Below are 15,030 nucleotides of genomic sequence, written 5' to 3' on the forward strand. Positions count from 1 at the left end.
GAAGGGAGAGGGAGAGTTAGAAACATCAATGATGAGAGAGAATCATTGATCGGCTGCCTCCTGCACGCCCCACACTGGGGATCGAGTCCGCAACCCAGGCATGTGCCCTTGACCAGAATCAAACCCGGGACCCTTCAGTCTGCAGGCCCACGCTCTACCCACTGAGCCAGACCTGCTAGGGCTAACCCTATCTTTCTTCCTCAAGTCCCCCCGTCAGTCTGCAGCATGGCCCCACTGTTCCTGTCCCTGCTGGCAGCCCTGACCCTGGCTGGGGTCCCCGAGGCCTTAGCTGGTGCTCTGGAAAGGGACAGCTCAGGTAAGCAACCTGCTTGGGGTCACTCTCTCTGTCTCCTGCCTCTTCCCTGTGGTAGGGAAGGGCCTCTTGTTCGGCCCTAACCAACCTCTCCCAGCCTGGGGGACTCAGGGAGGAGGAGACGGAATTTGGAGGACGATGGGGAAAGGTCTGGGCTGGGACCCTTTGAAAAAAGAGATGAGGTGTGGGTCCCTGTAGGGTGTGGAAGCTTGAGGTAGGGCTGGGGAAGTTGCCAGCCTTTAGGATGGAGGGTGGGGGACCCTCGGGACCAGGTGGGGGGCTGGGAGGCAGAACAGAGGTGGAGTTGGGAGAGATCCTGAACAGACAGAAGTTTGGAGCACCGGACGGTAGGACCCAGGGGGCGTGGCTAGAAGACTGTGGGTGGAGCCCACAAATCCTGGGGCGGTACTCTGAGGCGGGATTGACTAGGAGACTTTGGGGACCGGTCTGGGGATCAAGAAGTGGGTTTGCAGGACCCTGGGGGCCGGGGCCCAGGTTGTTGGGGACGGTTTAGGAAAACCCAAAGGCCAGGCCGGGGAGTCCTGGGGTGGGGCGGGAAGGATCCTGGGGCAGGGCTTGGAAACCGGGGTGAAGCTCCTGCCGGTCCCCCCACAGAGGACCGGGCCTTCAGCGTGCGCATCGCCGGCGCCCCGCCGCTGCAGGGCGTGCTGGGCGGCGCCCTCACCATTCCCTGCCACGTCCACTACTCGCGGCCGCCGTCTGGCCGTCGGGCGGTGCTGGGCTCCCCGCGGGTCAAGTGGACCTTCCTGTCCCGCGGCCGGGAGGCCGAGGTGCTGGTGGCGCGGGGGCTGCGGGTCAAAGTGAGCGAGGCCTACCGGTTCCGCGTGGCCCTGCCTGCCTACCCGGCGTCCCTCACCGATGTCTCCCTGGCGCTGAGTGAGCTGAGGCCCAACGACTCAGGAATCTACCGCTGCGAGGTCCAGCACGGCATAGACGACAGCAGCGATGCTGTGGAGGTCAAGGTCAAAGGTGAGAGGGCAGGGACAGAGAGAGCAGTACCCCAAGGGGAGGGAAGGACTCCAGCCCTCAGGGAGCCCACAGTCTGAGGGGGGAGCAAACACCTGGAAGACAGACTGAGTTGGGAAAGGCTTTTGCTACGGCCTTTCTCTCACGGGGAGGAAATGCTACCTATAGTCTAACGTAAGCCCCTCACTCCGCAGTGAGTGCAATGTGGACTTGACCCTGTGTGGACAGATGAGTGACAAGAAGGGGGAGGGGAGGTCAGTGTGCAGGACGCCCAGGCCTCCAGGAGTACTCTCTGCCCCCCAGGGGTCGTCTTTCTCTACCGGGAGGGCTCTGCCCGCTATGCCTTCTCCTTCACTGCGGCCCAGGAGGCCTGTGCCCGCATCGGAGCCCGCATCGCCACCCCAGAGCAGCTCTACGCGGCCTATCTTGGGGGCTATGAGCAGTGTGATGCTGGCTGGCTGTCCGACCAGACTGTGAGGTAAGCTGGGGCTGTGGACCAGGGGCTTCTAGTCGTCTCTGGGGTATCTGGGGCCTCCGGTTCTGCCAGGGGCTGCCTGCTGCCTCAAGTTGGCCACACAGGGCTCCCTGCCTCCTGGGAATGAAGTTGGTCTCCAGAGAATGGGTGAGGATCTGCCCGGGGGGTGTTTGTCCCCCCCGGAGCTGGGAGGACAGCTGGCTGCATGGAAGGCAATGTGCTTTGGGAAGGTCACCGTGGGATGGCTCCCTAGTGAAGGCGACCGTCCTCCGTCCCCAGGTATCCCATCCAGACTCCGCGAGAGGCCTGTTACGGAGACATGGATGGCTTCCCTGGTGTCCGAAACTATGGCGTGGTGGACCCGAGTGACCTCTATGATGTCTACTGCTACGCTGAAGACCTAAATGGTGATTGGGGATGAGGGGCTCCCAAGGGACAAGCCCCTTCTCTAGTGTTGCCCCTGGGTCCCACTGGGGTCTCTGCTGGACCTTATTGCCCTTCATGTGTTTAAGGGGGGATCTAGGGGGAAGGAAACAATCGATGTCCCTCCCTCCAAATACTGTCATAGAGGCAAGTTCATGGTCAAAGCCTAAGGCATGTGGTAGGAGACTGAGTTTGTGCTTTGACTCTGCTGTTACCTGCGGTGCATCTCTGCCTCTTAGCATCTCTAGGCCTTGTTTCCGTTTTTTGCAGCATGAGGAAGTTGGGCTAGGTCCCTTTGAGCAATAACATCCATCCTGAGCTTCTGTGCAGACTTCGATCCTATGAAGTAGGATAATTGACTCCATGCACAGACAAGGAGACGGAGGCCTAGAGAAGCTTGCCCAGGGTCCCTGTTGGAATCCAGGGTAGAAGGGGCTACTAACTTCCTGGTAACCCAGCCTCCTCTGCCCTACCAGGAGAGCTGTTCCTGGGTGCCCCCCCAGACAAGCTGACATTGGAGGAGGCCCGGGCATACTGCCAGGAGCGAGGAGCAGAGATTGCCACCACGGGCCAGCTATATGCAGCCTGGGATGGTGGCTTGGACCGCTGCAGCCCAGGCTGGCTGGCCGATGGCAGTGTGCGCTACCCCATCATCACACCCAGCCAGCGCTGTGGTGGGGGTCTGCCCGGTGTCAAGACTCTCTTCCTCTTCCCCAACCAGACCGGCTTCCCTAACAAGCACAGCCGCTTCAACGTCTATTGCTTCCGAGGTGAGCCCACCTTCCTGCAGGGACGGAGACCAACCTCACAGAGACAGAGCAGCCCGGAAGTCCTACCCCAGCTCTGGTCGTTTCCTCTCAGGTCTTTGCCATCCGCCTGAAGGAGGCTGAGGTGATGCTCAGCTTGTCGCTAGGGTTCTCATTCTGGTCACATCCTCTGGCTTGGCTATGTGGCCTCCAGGAGTGCTCACGTCTCTGTATCTTCCCACCTCCCTCCACATCAGTAACCCATGCCTTCTCTTCCAGTTTCAAAACTGCCTCTCCCATATTGGGCTACCAAATATGTTTCCATTTCTGGTCAGCTCATTAGCAGAGCAGAGATGACTGACAGTCTCTGAATCCAAAGAATGATTCGCTCTAGTTAACCCAATGCCCTTTAAGAGCCATCAAAGGGGTTTCCAGAACCTTCAGCTTGAAGGTGTCATATCTTTAACCACCAAATATTGATGGACAGACACAGGTTCACCCACAGAGAGCAGGTCCTTAAGGATAGTTGGATGTAGAGATGGCCTCCTGCCCACATCATATATTGGGAGATGGGGGGAGCAGTGCCCGGGACCCCTAGAGGCACAGGGCCCAGGCTAAGGGTGACTGAAAATCAGGGAGGAGTTGCTGTTAGGTGTCTGAGTCCTTGCTCCAATTGTGAGCCTGTAGTACTGGTACAAGGGCTGGAAGCAGAAATGTGAGCAGAAGGCACAGCTCTTGACATGGAAGCCCCCAGCCTGAAGGAAGATGAGACAGCTTGCTCTCAATAAGATGGAGACTGAGAGACAAGGATTACTTTCACTGAGACCGATCCCCAAACGTGTTTGACCTGGCATGGATGTGGGGATGGATAGGGAAGTGAAGCCCATAGGAAGACAGGTCCATCTGAAAAGATTTCCTGGAACAGGGGTGGTGATGATGATGATGATGATGGTGACAATGATGGTGATAGCTAGCACTTCTATTCACTGATTATGATTATGTCTCAAACACATTCTGGAGGAAAATGGAGAGAGAAACTGAATCAGGAGGAGGGGGAGAAGAGGAGATGACTATGGTTGTGAGCAGGTGGAGGACAGAGGCACGCAGGGCACAGGTTTGCTGGTCTCGTATTAGCAAGGCTCACTGGAGCAGGTGACGAGGGCAGGACATGCTGTCCTGTTTCATCCGGCTGAGCACAGATGGCCCTCTGGGCTTTCCTTAGCCCAATTCCACCGTCACCTCATTGGTTTTCTTCTCTTGGTTTACTTCCCTAGAGACAAGGTAATCTATTCTAAAACTGTTATTTGAAGGGAGCAGACCCCGAAGGATAGGGTGGCTCCTGCCTTTGCGCTCTTGTCTCAGTGCTGAGACCCTCAGGTGTTGCCTGTGGAATGTTCTTCCTGTCCTGTGCCCTTCAGCTCTCCTGTGGTTATGGCAGCCTGCCCCCTTCCATTTCAGAAGTCTTGGGATGCCTGAGCCCCTCATGCCTTGCCCCAAACCCAAGGTGCGGAGGCCATTCTGTCCATCCGGCCTCCATCCTTTACTCAAGGGCAGATCTCTCCCCTGAGCCTTTCTTTACCATTCCATATAAAGTAGTACTTCCCATCCCACCCCCTTATATGTGAACATTATAATACATGTTAATTTGTTTATTATCTGAAATACAAATTCCCTTGTGGGCAGGAAGCTTGCTATTTTGCTCTTCGCTGTATTCTCGATGCCCTGGGGAATGCTTGGCATGACACACACTGGGCACTTGATTAATGCTTGAGGAGCAAGTGGTAAGTCCTAGGGTGCTCCTGTGGCCCCATGGGTGCTCCGCAGGGAAAATGAGAGAGAACTGAGAGAATTCCATGGCCTCTGAGTCTAACCCCAAACCCTCACATGTAGGCTGTGACCTGAGAGGACAGAGCTACCTGTTTAACACCCCCCATGGCACTTAACTCCCTCCACAGACTCTGCCCAGCCCTCTACCATCCCTGGGGACTCCAACCCATCCTCTGACCCAGCTTCTGATGGACTGGAGGCCATTGTAACAGTGACAGAGACCCTGGAGGAACTGCAGCTGCCTCAGGAGGCTGTGGAGAGTGAGTCCCGAGGAGCCATCTACTCCATTCCCATGATAGAGGATGGAGGAGGTGCAAGCTCCACTCCAGAAGACCCAGCAGAGGCCCCTAGGACCCTTCAAGGTAATGCAAATCCCTTATCCTGGAGAGGTCTGCACATGAGATACTGGGGGCATAAGCCCAGCTTGATGCTGGGGTTATGGCGGCAGGACTCAGTCCTGTCCATTCTCAGCAGCTCAGTGGTGCAAGGCATCTCACCTGTTCCTCTTCCAATATTTGCTTTTCCAGAAAATTCCACTCCCAACTCTCTGAGTCTAGAGCTGTTTGGACTAAGGTGCTTCCCTCTGGAAAGGATGGTCCTCTTTTGTTTGGTCTCTCCTCTCCCTCACCTAGCCACACTAGACTAGAGAATTTTAACAGACTAGGAGAGGGAGATGCAATGACCATGTTTTCTTGGGATAATGACAGCTCACAGAGCCTTCAACACTGCAGCTCCTGTTGCAATTCTTCTGGTGTGGAGCAAAGACAGCTCCTCCCCAGTGCAGGCTCTTTCCTCTCCCCAGTCCTCTCCAACCCCTTCCGCCCCCTTCCCTTCCCCTTTCCCATCCTCTGACGGGCGCTGTCCGTGGTGCTGAATCATTTGTGCTTTGCCTAGAATTCGAACCCCAATCCATTGTACCTCCCATGGAGTCATCAGAAGAGGAAGGCAAGGCAATGGAGGAAGAAGAGAAATACAAGGATGAAAAAGAGAAAGAGGAGGAGGAAGAAGAGGAGGATGTGGAGGATGAGGACCTGTGGGCCTGGCCCAGCGAGCTCAGCAGCCCGGACCCAGAAGTCCCTCTCCCCAGTGAGCTGGCCCTAGAGGACTCACTCTCCCAGACATCCCAGTCATCGGCAGTCCTACACCCTGGTGCATCACCACCTCCCAATGGAGAGCCAGAGGCTCCCAGGCCACCAAGGGTCCTAGGACCACCCACTGAGACTCTGCCCACTCCCAGGGAGGGGAACCTGGCTTCACCTTTCACTCCCATTGGGGCAAGAGAGGTGGGGGAAGAGACTGGGGCTCCTGAGCTGTCGGGGGTCCCTCGAGGAGAGAGTGAGGAGACAGGGAGCTCCGAGGATGCTCCTGCTCTGCTCCCAGCCACGCAGGCCCCTGGGGGTACCAGGGAGCTGGAGGCCCCCTCCAAAGAGAATTCTGGAAGAATTGTCCCAGCAGGGACCTCAGTGCAGGCCCAGCCAGTTCTGCCCACTGACAGCACCAGCCATGGTGGAGTGGCCGTGGCCCCCTCTGCAGGTAACTTTGCCCAAAGCTCAGCTTCCCTATTTCTCCTCCTCCTTTTTCTCCCCCTGCAACTCTGAGTCACCTCACCTGTAGTCCTTTAACCCACCATTGCCCCAGATCTCCTGTCCTTTGCTTTTATTCTCCTACCCACCTCTACCTGTGGGTTTCCTATTTTGGATACCCCATCATGTGACTTCCATCCCAGCTCTGATTCCTCGCCCTATGGACCCCCAACACCCTGACCCTCACTCTAAGACCCTCTCCCTGTTTCTGAAATGTGCACTCTGTCACCCCAGCCCCATCACTGACTGCCTCAGACTCTTTCCTCCTCTTGGGCTCTCTACCTGTGACTCACATCTCACCGCCCCACAGAGCACCCTCATGCCTCACGCACTCGGATGCCCTCATCACCTGCTGCCCTCTTCACGGCCCAGGCTGGCCTCCCACCGCTCTTCCTGTGTGCCACCCCCTTCAGCCACCTCCCACTAATATCAGGGAAGCCTGGGACCCCACCCCCACCTCTCACCCTCTGGGGTCCAGGAGACCCTTAATCCCACAGAGCCTTAAGCGACTACTTCTGTGAAGTATTTTTTCATTTGTTTCATGGAAAACAAGCCTTGGAAATAAATCTCTATTAAACTGCTTTATAACCAAAACTCTGGCACCCTCTGTCTCCACCCCCAGCTGTCTGCCCTTTGCATTCTATAGTTCCATGTCATGGGTAGCTCTTTGATGCTTCTCTTTGACTCTTTCTCTCTCTCTCTGTTTCTCTCTCTCTCTTTCTCTCTCTCTCTCTCTCTCCCCTTCCATCTGCCCTCCCTTCCCCCTCTCTGTCTCTTTGCCTTGCGTTTGTTTTCATCTTCAGCCTAAACCTATCCAGTCCTAGCCATCTAATAGCCCTTTGCTGTCCTCTCATCCTGTCCTTCTCAGGCCTGTCTCCACTTTCCTTCCTGACTGCTGAGATCCCCAATCTGACTGTGCACATTCCCCAGAAAAGTCCTTGTCCGTCAGTCTGTGTGAGTGTTGGAAGGTTTCTCCCTCACTCTTGGGGGGGGGGGGGGGCGGGCGGGAAGAAACCTCCACAGCCTGGAGTGTGTGTATGTGTGCATTTGTATTCATTTCTGGTCCATCTCAATGGCTCCCATATAGAGGCACATATACAGAGTAGTGATGAAAAAGTCCCTCTTAGCCTAGATGTGGTTCCCTGGCATCCAGGTGACCCAGAGCCCATGCCCCACCCCTGGCATCTCAGCAGGGGGATGGTATCTAACTTTCATCCTACTCCCACAGCCTTCCTGTCCTCCACTAACGCCTACACTAATGACGTGCCCCACCCCTTGGGGAGAATGGTTTCACTCTCCCTACACCCAAAGGATGCCAAAGTCCCAAATGCTGGAGAAGACACAGATCAGGAGACAAGGGGAGGGAGGGAATGTAGAGGGCGGGGGCATGGGGAGTGAGCTTCTGGGGTCTGAGAGGAGCCCTACCTGCTCAGGGAAGGTTGAGCTTCCCAATGGAGACCCCTACAGAAGGCCGGATGCCCTCAGTCCCAGGACCCCCTCCACTAGATGGCCCAGGGTGGTCTAGGGGCCCCTGCAGCACATCCAGGCTCACACATTTCAACTGTTGGCTCCCTCCCAGCTGACCTTGGAGTTCAGCGCTGGTGGGTGCGGAGGGGTTTGGTGGGAAGAGGCACACCATCTGCAGGGTTTTAGTTGCCCACTAGGAGGCTGAGGAAAGTCTCCTGGCCTGCCGTTGCGGCAGAATGGAAGGAACGATGTTCTGGTCCTTATAGTAGTTGGCCCAAAGAGGCGGAGGAAGGAAGACCAGAAAGTCTCAAGAGGAGTTTTTTTCACCCCAATTTGCCTGTCCTGGCTCAGGTTTAGCTGGAGGTGGGGGTGGGATAGGGGTAGGGATGGAGGGGTGGGGGGAACCTATGGTCTGGGTGGGGCATCAGGGACCAAGTTTGAGAGTTTCTATTCCCCAGGGTTGGAGGGTTGGAGAGAGAGGACAACAGGAAGAACAGGAAAATGTGAGGAATGGGGAGCAGTTCAGGACTCCTACCCTCTGTGGGGTCAGGTGCTTAAAGGGTTAAATAAAACATCTTCCCTTCCCCCTTCACCCTGGGGGTTAGGTAAAACTATTGGCAAGAGGGGAAATGACAGGGAGAATGGTGCTGGAACAGCTGATTCATTTTACCCCAAACAGCTAGATCACCACAGCAAAAAATTTTGAGTCAACTCCAGCTTCTCCTCCCCCCACCTCTGCTCTGATCCTGACCAGGCATTGGGATCTTGGGCCAGAGTAAAGCATGTGAGCTTGGCCTTGGCTGCTAGGGGTGGATGCCGTGGCCGCAGCGGTCACCAACCTTTCGGATTTCATGGACCACCAGTGGTCCGTGGACCACCAGTTAGTGACCCCTGGCCTGGAGGATGGTTTTACTGCCCAGGGCTGAGAGCCCTGACCCGTGCTATCAGTCTGTGGGGTTATCGTCCCTTGGTGCTTCAGGACCAGAAAGAGTAGAATCTGACAGCTCCTCCAGCACCCAGGTTCAGCCCATGTTAGGCAGCCAGTCACCCCCTACCTCCGCATCCGGAGTACAGAGGAGAAGGCAGCTGGCCTGGCCGGGTGGAGCTGGATCCAGACAGCAGATTGCATGCCTTCAGGGAAGTGTGTTAGTCGAAGGAGACTGGCTGCCTGGAGAAGAGAGAGCCAAAAGGAGGGGTGCAAGATGGAGCGGAAGGGTTTCTAGGCTAAGGACTCTGCAGAAAGCCTGAACTAGAGGGCGAACGGGAAGCCTGGAAGGGAGGAAGGGGGTGGGTAGGGCTTAAAGTGAGGGAAGTGTGTTGGATCCTCATTCACAGCGCCCGTGGACAGAGGAGGAATGGTTAGCTCCCATCTGAACCCCCCCGCCCCCCATATCAGACCCCAGTGGCTGTGGGGACTCTCCCCCACTTTCAAGTAGCCCACCTGACCATACAGAGCTGTTCTGGACCTGACACAAAGACCAGGGGGTGGGGGACTAAACTCCCGGAGAGGTAAATGGCCCGCCCAGCGTCACCCAGCAGGGCTGGGAGCCAGACAAGAGTCCAGTCTCACGCCATCGTTCCCGTGTGTGGGGTTGGATCCCACGGGCCTTCCCTGCCGCTTCCTCCCAGGCCCTGTTAGATTGGCTCACACTGGCGGGCATGACAATGGCCAGCAGAGAGGTGAACCAGTGCTGAAGTGGGGGACGTCGAGGGGACCCAGAGACTGGAGAAAAATCCAGAATTCAGGCTGGGCTCTAACCAGAGGCAGGTTCCAGGGAGAACGTGGAGAGTGCTGTTTAGCTCCCAGGACAAGGGGATTGGGGCTGGGGGCCCTCTGAACCCTCTCCAGGACTCAGGCAGCAGAGCTGTGCTTCCCTGCTCCCCCCCCCCACCTCACTTCTCTCCCCCCCCCCAGGTAACTGTGTCCCCAGCCCTTGCCACAATGGTGGGACATGCTTGGAGGAGGAGGAGGGGGTCCGATGCCTATGTTTGCCTGGCTATGGGGGGGACCTGTGCGATGTTGGTGAGTGCGTTTGAGGGACTGGGGTGGGGTGGGGGTAGATCTGAAGCCTGGGCCCTGCCACAGCGTGCTGGTTCCAGAGGAAGGAGGGGGGGGCACTGGTTTTGGCTTTGCCACTGATGAATCCCATTTTAGGCAAATCACATAACCTGTCTGAGCCCTACCCTCAATTTCCTCATCTGTTAAGAGGAACCAAAAATGCCTCTCTCAGGGGTTCCGTGTGAGAGGACGGCTTAGCATGCTTCTGGCATTTGGAGTCAATGCATGCCCGTTTCCATTCTCCTGGGGAGAGGCGAGCGCACAGCTCTTCTCTAGGATGGAGGATTGCAGAGACCCAGGCTGGGACTCGCAGCCCTCACCCTGGTCCCCAGAGAAGGGAGGCATGAATGTCCCCAGCACTAGGGCTCCTCCAGGCTCCTCCTTCCCTCTTAGCTCTTTGGCCCCGCCCTCCTGCCCCTAGCCCCACCCTCTCAGGCTGCGGTAGTGGGACCCCTTCCAGGTGATCAGGCCCCTTGGGGTTCTCGGGTTCCCCCCTTCCCCCCCCCCCCCCCCCCCGCCTAAGTTGCCCGCCCTTCTGCGCCCAGGCCTCCGTTTCTGCAGCCCCGGCTGGGACGCCTTCCAGGGCGCCTGCTACAAGCACTTTTCTACTCGGAGGAGCTGGGAGGAGGCAGAGACCCACTGTCGGATGTACGGCGCGCACCTGGCCAGCATCAGCACGCCCGAGGAGCAGCGCTTCGTCAACAGTGGGCTGGGACGGGAGGGCGGGGCCCCTGCCACCTGCTGCCACTCACACTCACTCATTAACCAACTAATTAATGAGTATGCCGATTCATTAACCCCCTTATTCCTTAGTTCGGGTACTTATTACTTGGTTTACCTCATCCTGTTAGTTCACGTTTCCTTTCTCTCCCTCCTTCCCACGCCACACCTGGGAGGTGGGGCTGCAGACAGAGGCCGCTGAGGTTAGAGCAGGAAACACCCCTGCCTCGGCCTGGCGGGGGCCCAGGGGCCACCTTCAGAGCGCCCCCCTCCCTGCTCTCCCCGACTCTGACCTCATTGAACATTTTTACCCTTTTTCTAGAGTTTCCCCTTTCTAGCCCCAGGCCCACGTACCCAGGTTGGAGTGAGGAAAACGCGGAGCCTGAGCGGCGGGAAGGACTGCTCCGCGGTCACCCACCGACCGCTCGATCCTGGGGAATGGTCGCCATCTGCTGGCAGCGGGGCTCACTGCAACCCTCTCCCCTGCGGTTCTTTCCCAGATCGATACCGGGAGTACCAGTGGATTGGGCTCAATGACAGGACTATCGAAGGCGACTTCCTGTGGTCAGATGGCGTCCCCCTGGTGAGAGGCTCCCGCTGCCTCTCAAGCTATCTAGGTTGCTTCTTCGAAGCATTTCCGCCTCCACCCCACAGTGACCCCAACCCTCCCTTCCTTTTTTCTGGCTCCTTCCCTTCCCCATGCCCTCGGTCTCCCTGGGTCCTCTTCCCATCTTTGTGCCTCTCTGGCTTCTCTTCTGGTTGCCATTATCCTTCCTCCCAAAGCCCCTGACCTCTCCTTTCCCCTGGGGTCCCCTACTCCCCATCCCCCTAACCCGCCCTTTCCTGTGCCCCTGCTACCCCTCCTCCCAGGCCCTCAGACGCATTCCTCTCAGTCTCCAGTACTGGAGCTCCTCACCACCTCCTCCACCCCCACCCCCACCCCCTAGCTCTATGAGAACTGGAACCCTGGGCAGCCGGACAGCTACTTCCTGTCTGGAGAGAACTGCGTGGTCATGGTGTGGCATAACCAGGGACAATGGAGCGACGTGCCTTGCAACTACCACCTGTCCTACACCTGCAAGATGGGGCTGGGTGAGGGTGGACAAGGGAGAGGAGGGGTGGGGGCTCGGGATGCTGGGACTGGTGTGCAAATAGAAGGAGGTGCAAAATTGCTCAATCAGAAATGAGCACAGGAGGGATAACAAATCAGATGGGTCCACTCAGAACCCCTGCTCTTTTTTGTATCCGATTGTGGCCCACTCCTCTCCTCCTCATCCCAGTTCTGGGAACTGTCACTCATAGAGCCGGGCTCTCGGTTTCTGATTGTGTCTGCCCTACAGTGTCCTGTGGGTCCCCACCAGAGCTGCCCCTGGCTCAACTGTTTGGCCGCCCGAGACTGCGCTATGAGGTGGACACGGTGCTTCGTTACCGGTGCCTGGAGGGGCTGGCCCAGCGCAACCAGCCACTGATCCGCTGCCAAGAGAATGGTCGCTGGGAGCCCCCACAGATCTCCTGTGTGCCCCGCAGGCCTGTGAGTGCCAGGAGGAGGCAGGTGGGGGGCATTCACTAACAGTGGCACTGGGCTCCAATCCTAGTCCTGCCAGTCACTGGCGATGTGACCTCGGAGTAATCGCTGCCCGTCTCTGGGACCAGGGGAAGGAGGGCTGGATGCGCTGGGTTCTCTTCGGTGCTGACGTCAGAACATTTGGCCAAGCTCTGGGCCCTTAAGGGCCGAGCCAGGGCAAGTGTTTGACGAGATCAGGCATCAAGGAGCAAGAACACCAGAGGGGGCTCTGAGAAGAGAAGGGGGAAGAGCCCAGGGCGAGGGTGAGTGTGCGTGTGTCTTCCCCAGTCTCGAGCTCTGCGCCCCATGAAGGCCCTAGAAGGACGTCAGCGGAGGCTACTGGGGCGCTGGACCCCTCCTTCCAGTCCTGTTCCAGCTCCCTAAGAAGCAAGGCCTTGGATACTGCTGCCCCCAGCACTGCCCCCATGCCCCACCATGGGAAGTGACAACATGAGAGGGGTAGAGCTGGAGTCCAGGTGACGGTGCCTGAAGGGGCTTCTGGGAAATACCTGGGTAGCTGCAGACCAGCCTAGGCCCTTTCACCCCCACACTGAGCATCAGGTTTTCCCTCGGGGCCTCGAGTTGTCCCTAAGTGCCTCAACTGCCCCCTCCTTGCCAGCCATCCTGTCCCCTCCATTCCCCTGGGGGGCTCTGTGTCCCCTCATTCTCTAAGAGAATGAGTTTTCAGGATGGCATACCTGTAAAACCAGCAGGAAATAAAGCTGCATTTGAGTCCAAGCAAGTTTGATGCTTCTGAGAGAGAGAGAGAGAGAGAGGGAGAGAGAGAGGTGGGATAGGAATGAGCCTTACAGGATAAATATGCCTTCTGGATTTATTGGTCTCTGAAGGTCAGAGAAGTCAGGGGATAGAATAGTGACTAGCACAGAATAGCTGCCCAGTAAGTATTTATGGAATGAAGGAGCCCTCAGAGGTTGTGGGGACAGCATAAGGGTGTTTGAACGGAGCTGGAGCCTGGCAGATGTGGCTCAGTGGTTAAGCATCGACCTATGAACCAGGAGGTGACGGCTGGATTCCCCTTCAGGGCACATGCCTGGGTTGCAGGCTCCATCCCCAGTAGGGGGTGTGCAGGAGGCAGTCGATCAGTGATTCTCTCTCATTACTGGTGTTTCTATCTCTCTCCCTCTCCATCCTCTCTGAAATCAATAAACAGAAAAAAGAAAGAAAGGAGCTGGAGTGCCCAGAGTGTGCCCAAACAGGCCTGGATGAGTTCAGTCTGGGCGGGAGCTGAGGGCCAGAGAGGAAAGCAGAGAGGTGTCCCAGTTCTGAGGTTCCTGAGGGGGTTCACTGGGCAGGGGGGATGAGGGGGAAGGGAATGCAGGTCTGGGGTTTAGATTGCAGGATAGCGTACTTCTAGCAGAAAAGGCCGAGATGCAGGAATAGGGGCACGTGATCAGGGCGGAGGAGGGATCCCCAGCCCTGCTGTGGGCTGGGCTCTGAGGAATGACCTGCAGGTCTCATAGGCTGTAGCCAGCAGAAGGCGCTGTGTGCACGTGCGTGAGTGGAGCCAGGCGGGAGGAGCCGTAGGATACCGCCAGAGGGCGCTGCGGTGTCACCCCCCCCCCCACCCCCACCCCCCCAGTTGTCCAGGGTGAGGAAGTCTGGCAGCTGGCTGGAGTGAGGGGTAGGGGGGAGAAAGGGGGGTAAGACTTCCGCCTGCCTGAGCTGGCCTGGGGGCTGTGAGTCAGCGGAAGATGAGACAGTGAGGTCACTCTGAGAACTGGAGAGAGAATGACCAGCTGTGTGTGTGTGTGTGTGTGTGTGTGTGTGTGTGTGTGTGTGTCACACAATTGTACCTTATGGTAGAGTGTGTGTCGGGATGCCCTCTGTTTCCATGATGGGGGTGAATCTTCTTGCTGCAGATCCTCACATTTAACCACACATGTGCAAGTTACTAAAACCTGTAAGACACAGAGACAGAGACAGAATCAGAGGAACAGAAGGCTGAGAGTGACAGGGAAAGACCCAGAGACAGCGAGGCAAGACAGCAAAACGGGCTCTCCTAGGCCATCCCTGCCCAGCTCCTGGACCTTCTCCACCCTGCATACAAATCCCAAACCAGCGGGTCTCTGAGATACCACACTCCTCTCCTCACCCCAGGGCTCACCTGTCCCACCTTCTGCCTTCCCCCAGACAACCCCGCCAAGCATAGCTAGGGAGTAAGGCTGTTTCTTAAGGAGTTACAGGGAAGAGGATGATTTAGGGACCCGAGTAGGGAACCCCTCCCCCTTATCCTGTATTACCCTTCAATAGCCGTTTTAGGCATGTCACGGAATTTAGCTGGAATCATGAGTGGATCGAGACCAAGGTGGGCCTTGGAACACAGCACCCCGAGAAGAGAAGGCTGAGCGGGCACAGTGTCTGTCCTTGGGTTCTTAGGGAGGTTCTCTGAGAACTGTGCCCCCACAGAGATGGAGTTTAGAAAGCAGGTTGTGTTTCCCAGGGAGACCCTAGTGGTGAGCTGGAAGGGGCTGTGGGGTCCCAGCCCCTTAGTCAACACATTCTCACCGAGTCTCCCCACAGCAGTGGGCAGGGTGCCGCCATCTTCTCTGTGCAGGAGGAGCGGCCCAGAGGCTGACACAGGCTGGAACTAGAACCCTCCTCCTCCCCTCCGGACACTTGCTGGGCTGCTTGGGCATGACTGCCTAAAACGGAAGCCTTCTGGCTTTGTTGGGCTTCCTGGGGAAGGGAGAGCTGGACCAGGGGTGACTCAACACCCTGCAGAGAATCCAACCCTGGCCCAGGGCGGGGGAAATGAGAAAGGGGCCCGTGTTGGCCAGGGGAGAGGGAATTGACCCCTCATGGAGTGTCAGTCTCTCTTTGGGAAGCTGGGGTAGGGGTAGCCCTG

General features: G+C 57.3%; 1 protein-coding gene across 2 annotated transcripts; it reads left to right on the top strand.

Annotated features, from left to right (window-relative positions):
* Nucleotides 1-210: 210 nt before the first annotated feature.
* BCAN (brevican) lies at nucleotides 211-12,548 on the top strand (the record flags this gene model as incomplete). 2 transcript variants are annotated; one of them, XM_079761702.1, is made up of 13 exons in its annotated part: nucleotides 211-316; nucleotides 929-1,303; nucleotides 1,604-1,778; nucleotides 2,055-2,182; nucleotides 2,657-2,968; nucleotides 4,900-5,133; nucleotides 5,666-6,304; nucleotides 9,737-9,844; nucleotides 10,426-10,584; nucleotides 11,101-11,183; nucleotides 11,548-11,692; nucleotides 11,941-12,131; nucleotides 12,453-12,548. In XM_079761702.1, the coding sequence occupies exons 1-13, from the start codon at nucleotides 226-228 to the stop codon at nucleotides 12,546-12,548; spliced, it is 2,736 nt and encodes a 911-aa protein (XP_079617828.1). In that variant the 5' UTR covers nucleotides 211-225. The 2 variants fall into 2 exon arrangements, with proteins under 2 accessions (XP_079617828.1, XP_079617829.1); XM_079761703.1 differs by having other exon boundaries at nucleotides 214-316; nucleotides 2,675-2,968.
* Between the last annotated feature and the right edge of the window lie 2,482 nt (nucleotides 12,549-15,030).

Source organism: Cnephaeus nilssonii (genome assembly GCF_951640355.1).
Source record: "Cnephaeus nilssonii genome assembly, chromosome: 21".
NCBI lineage: Eukaryota > Metazoa > Chordata > Mammalia > Chiroptera > Vespertilionidae > Cnephaeus > Cnephaeus nilssonii.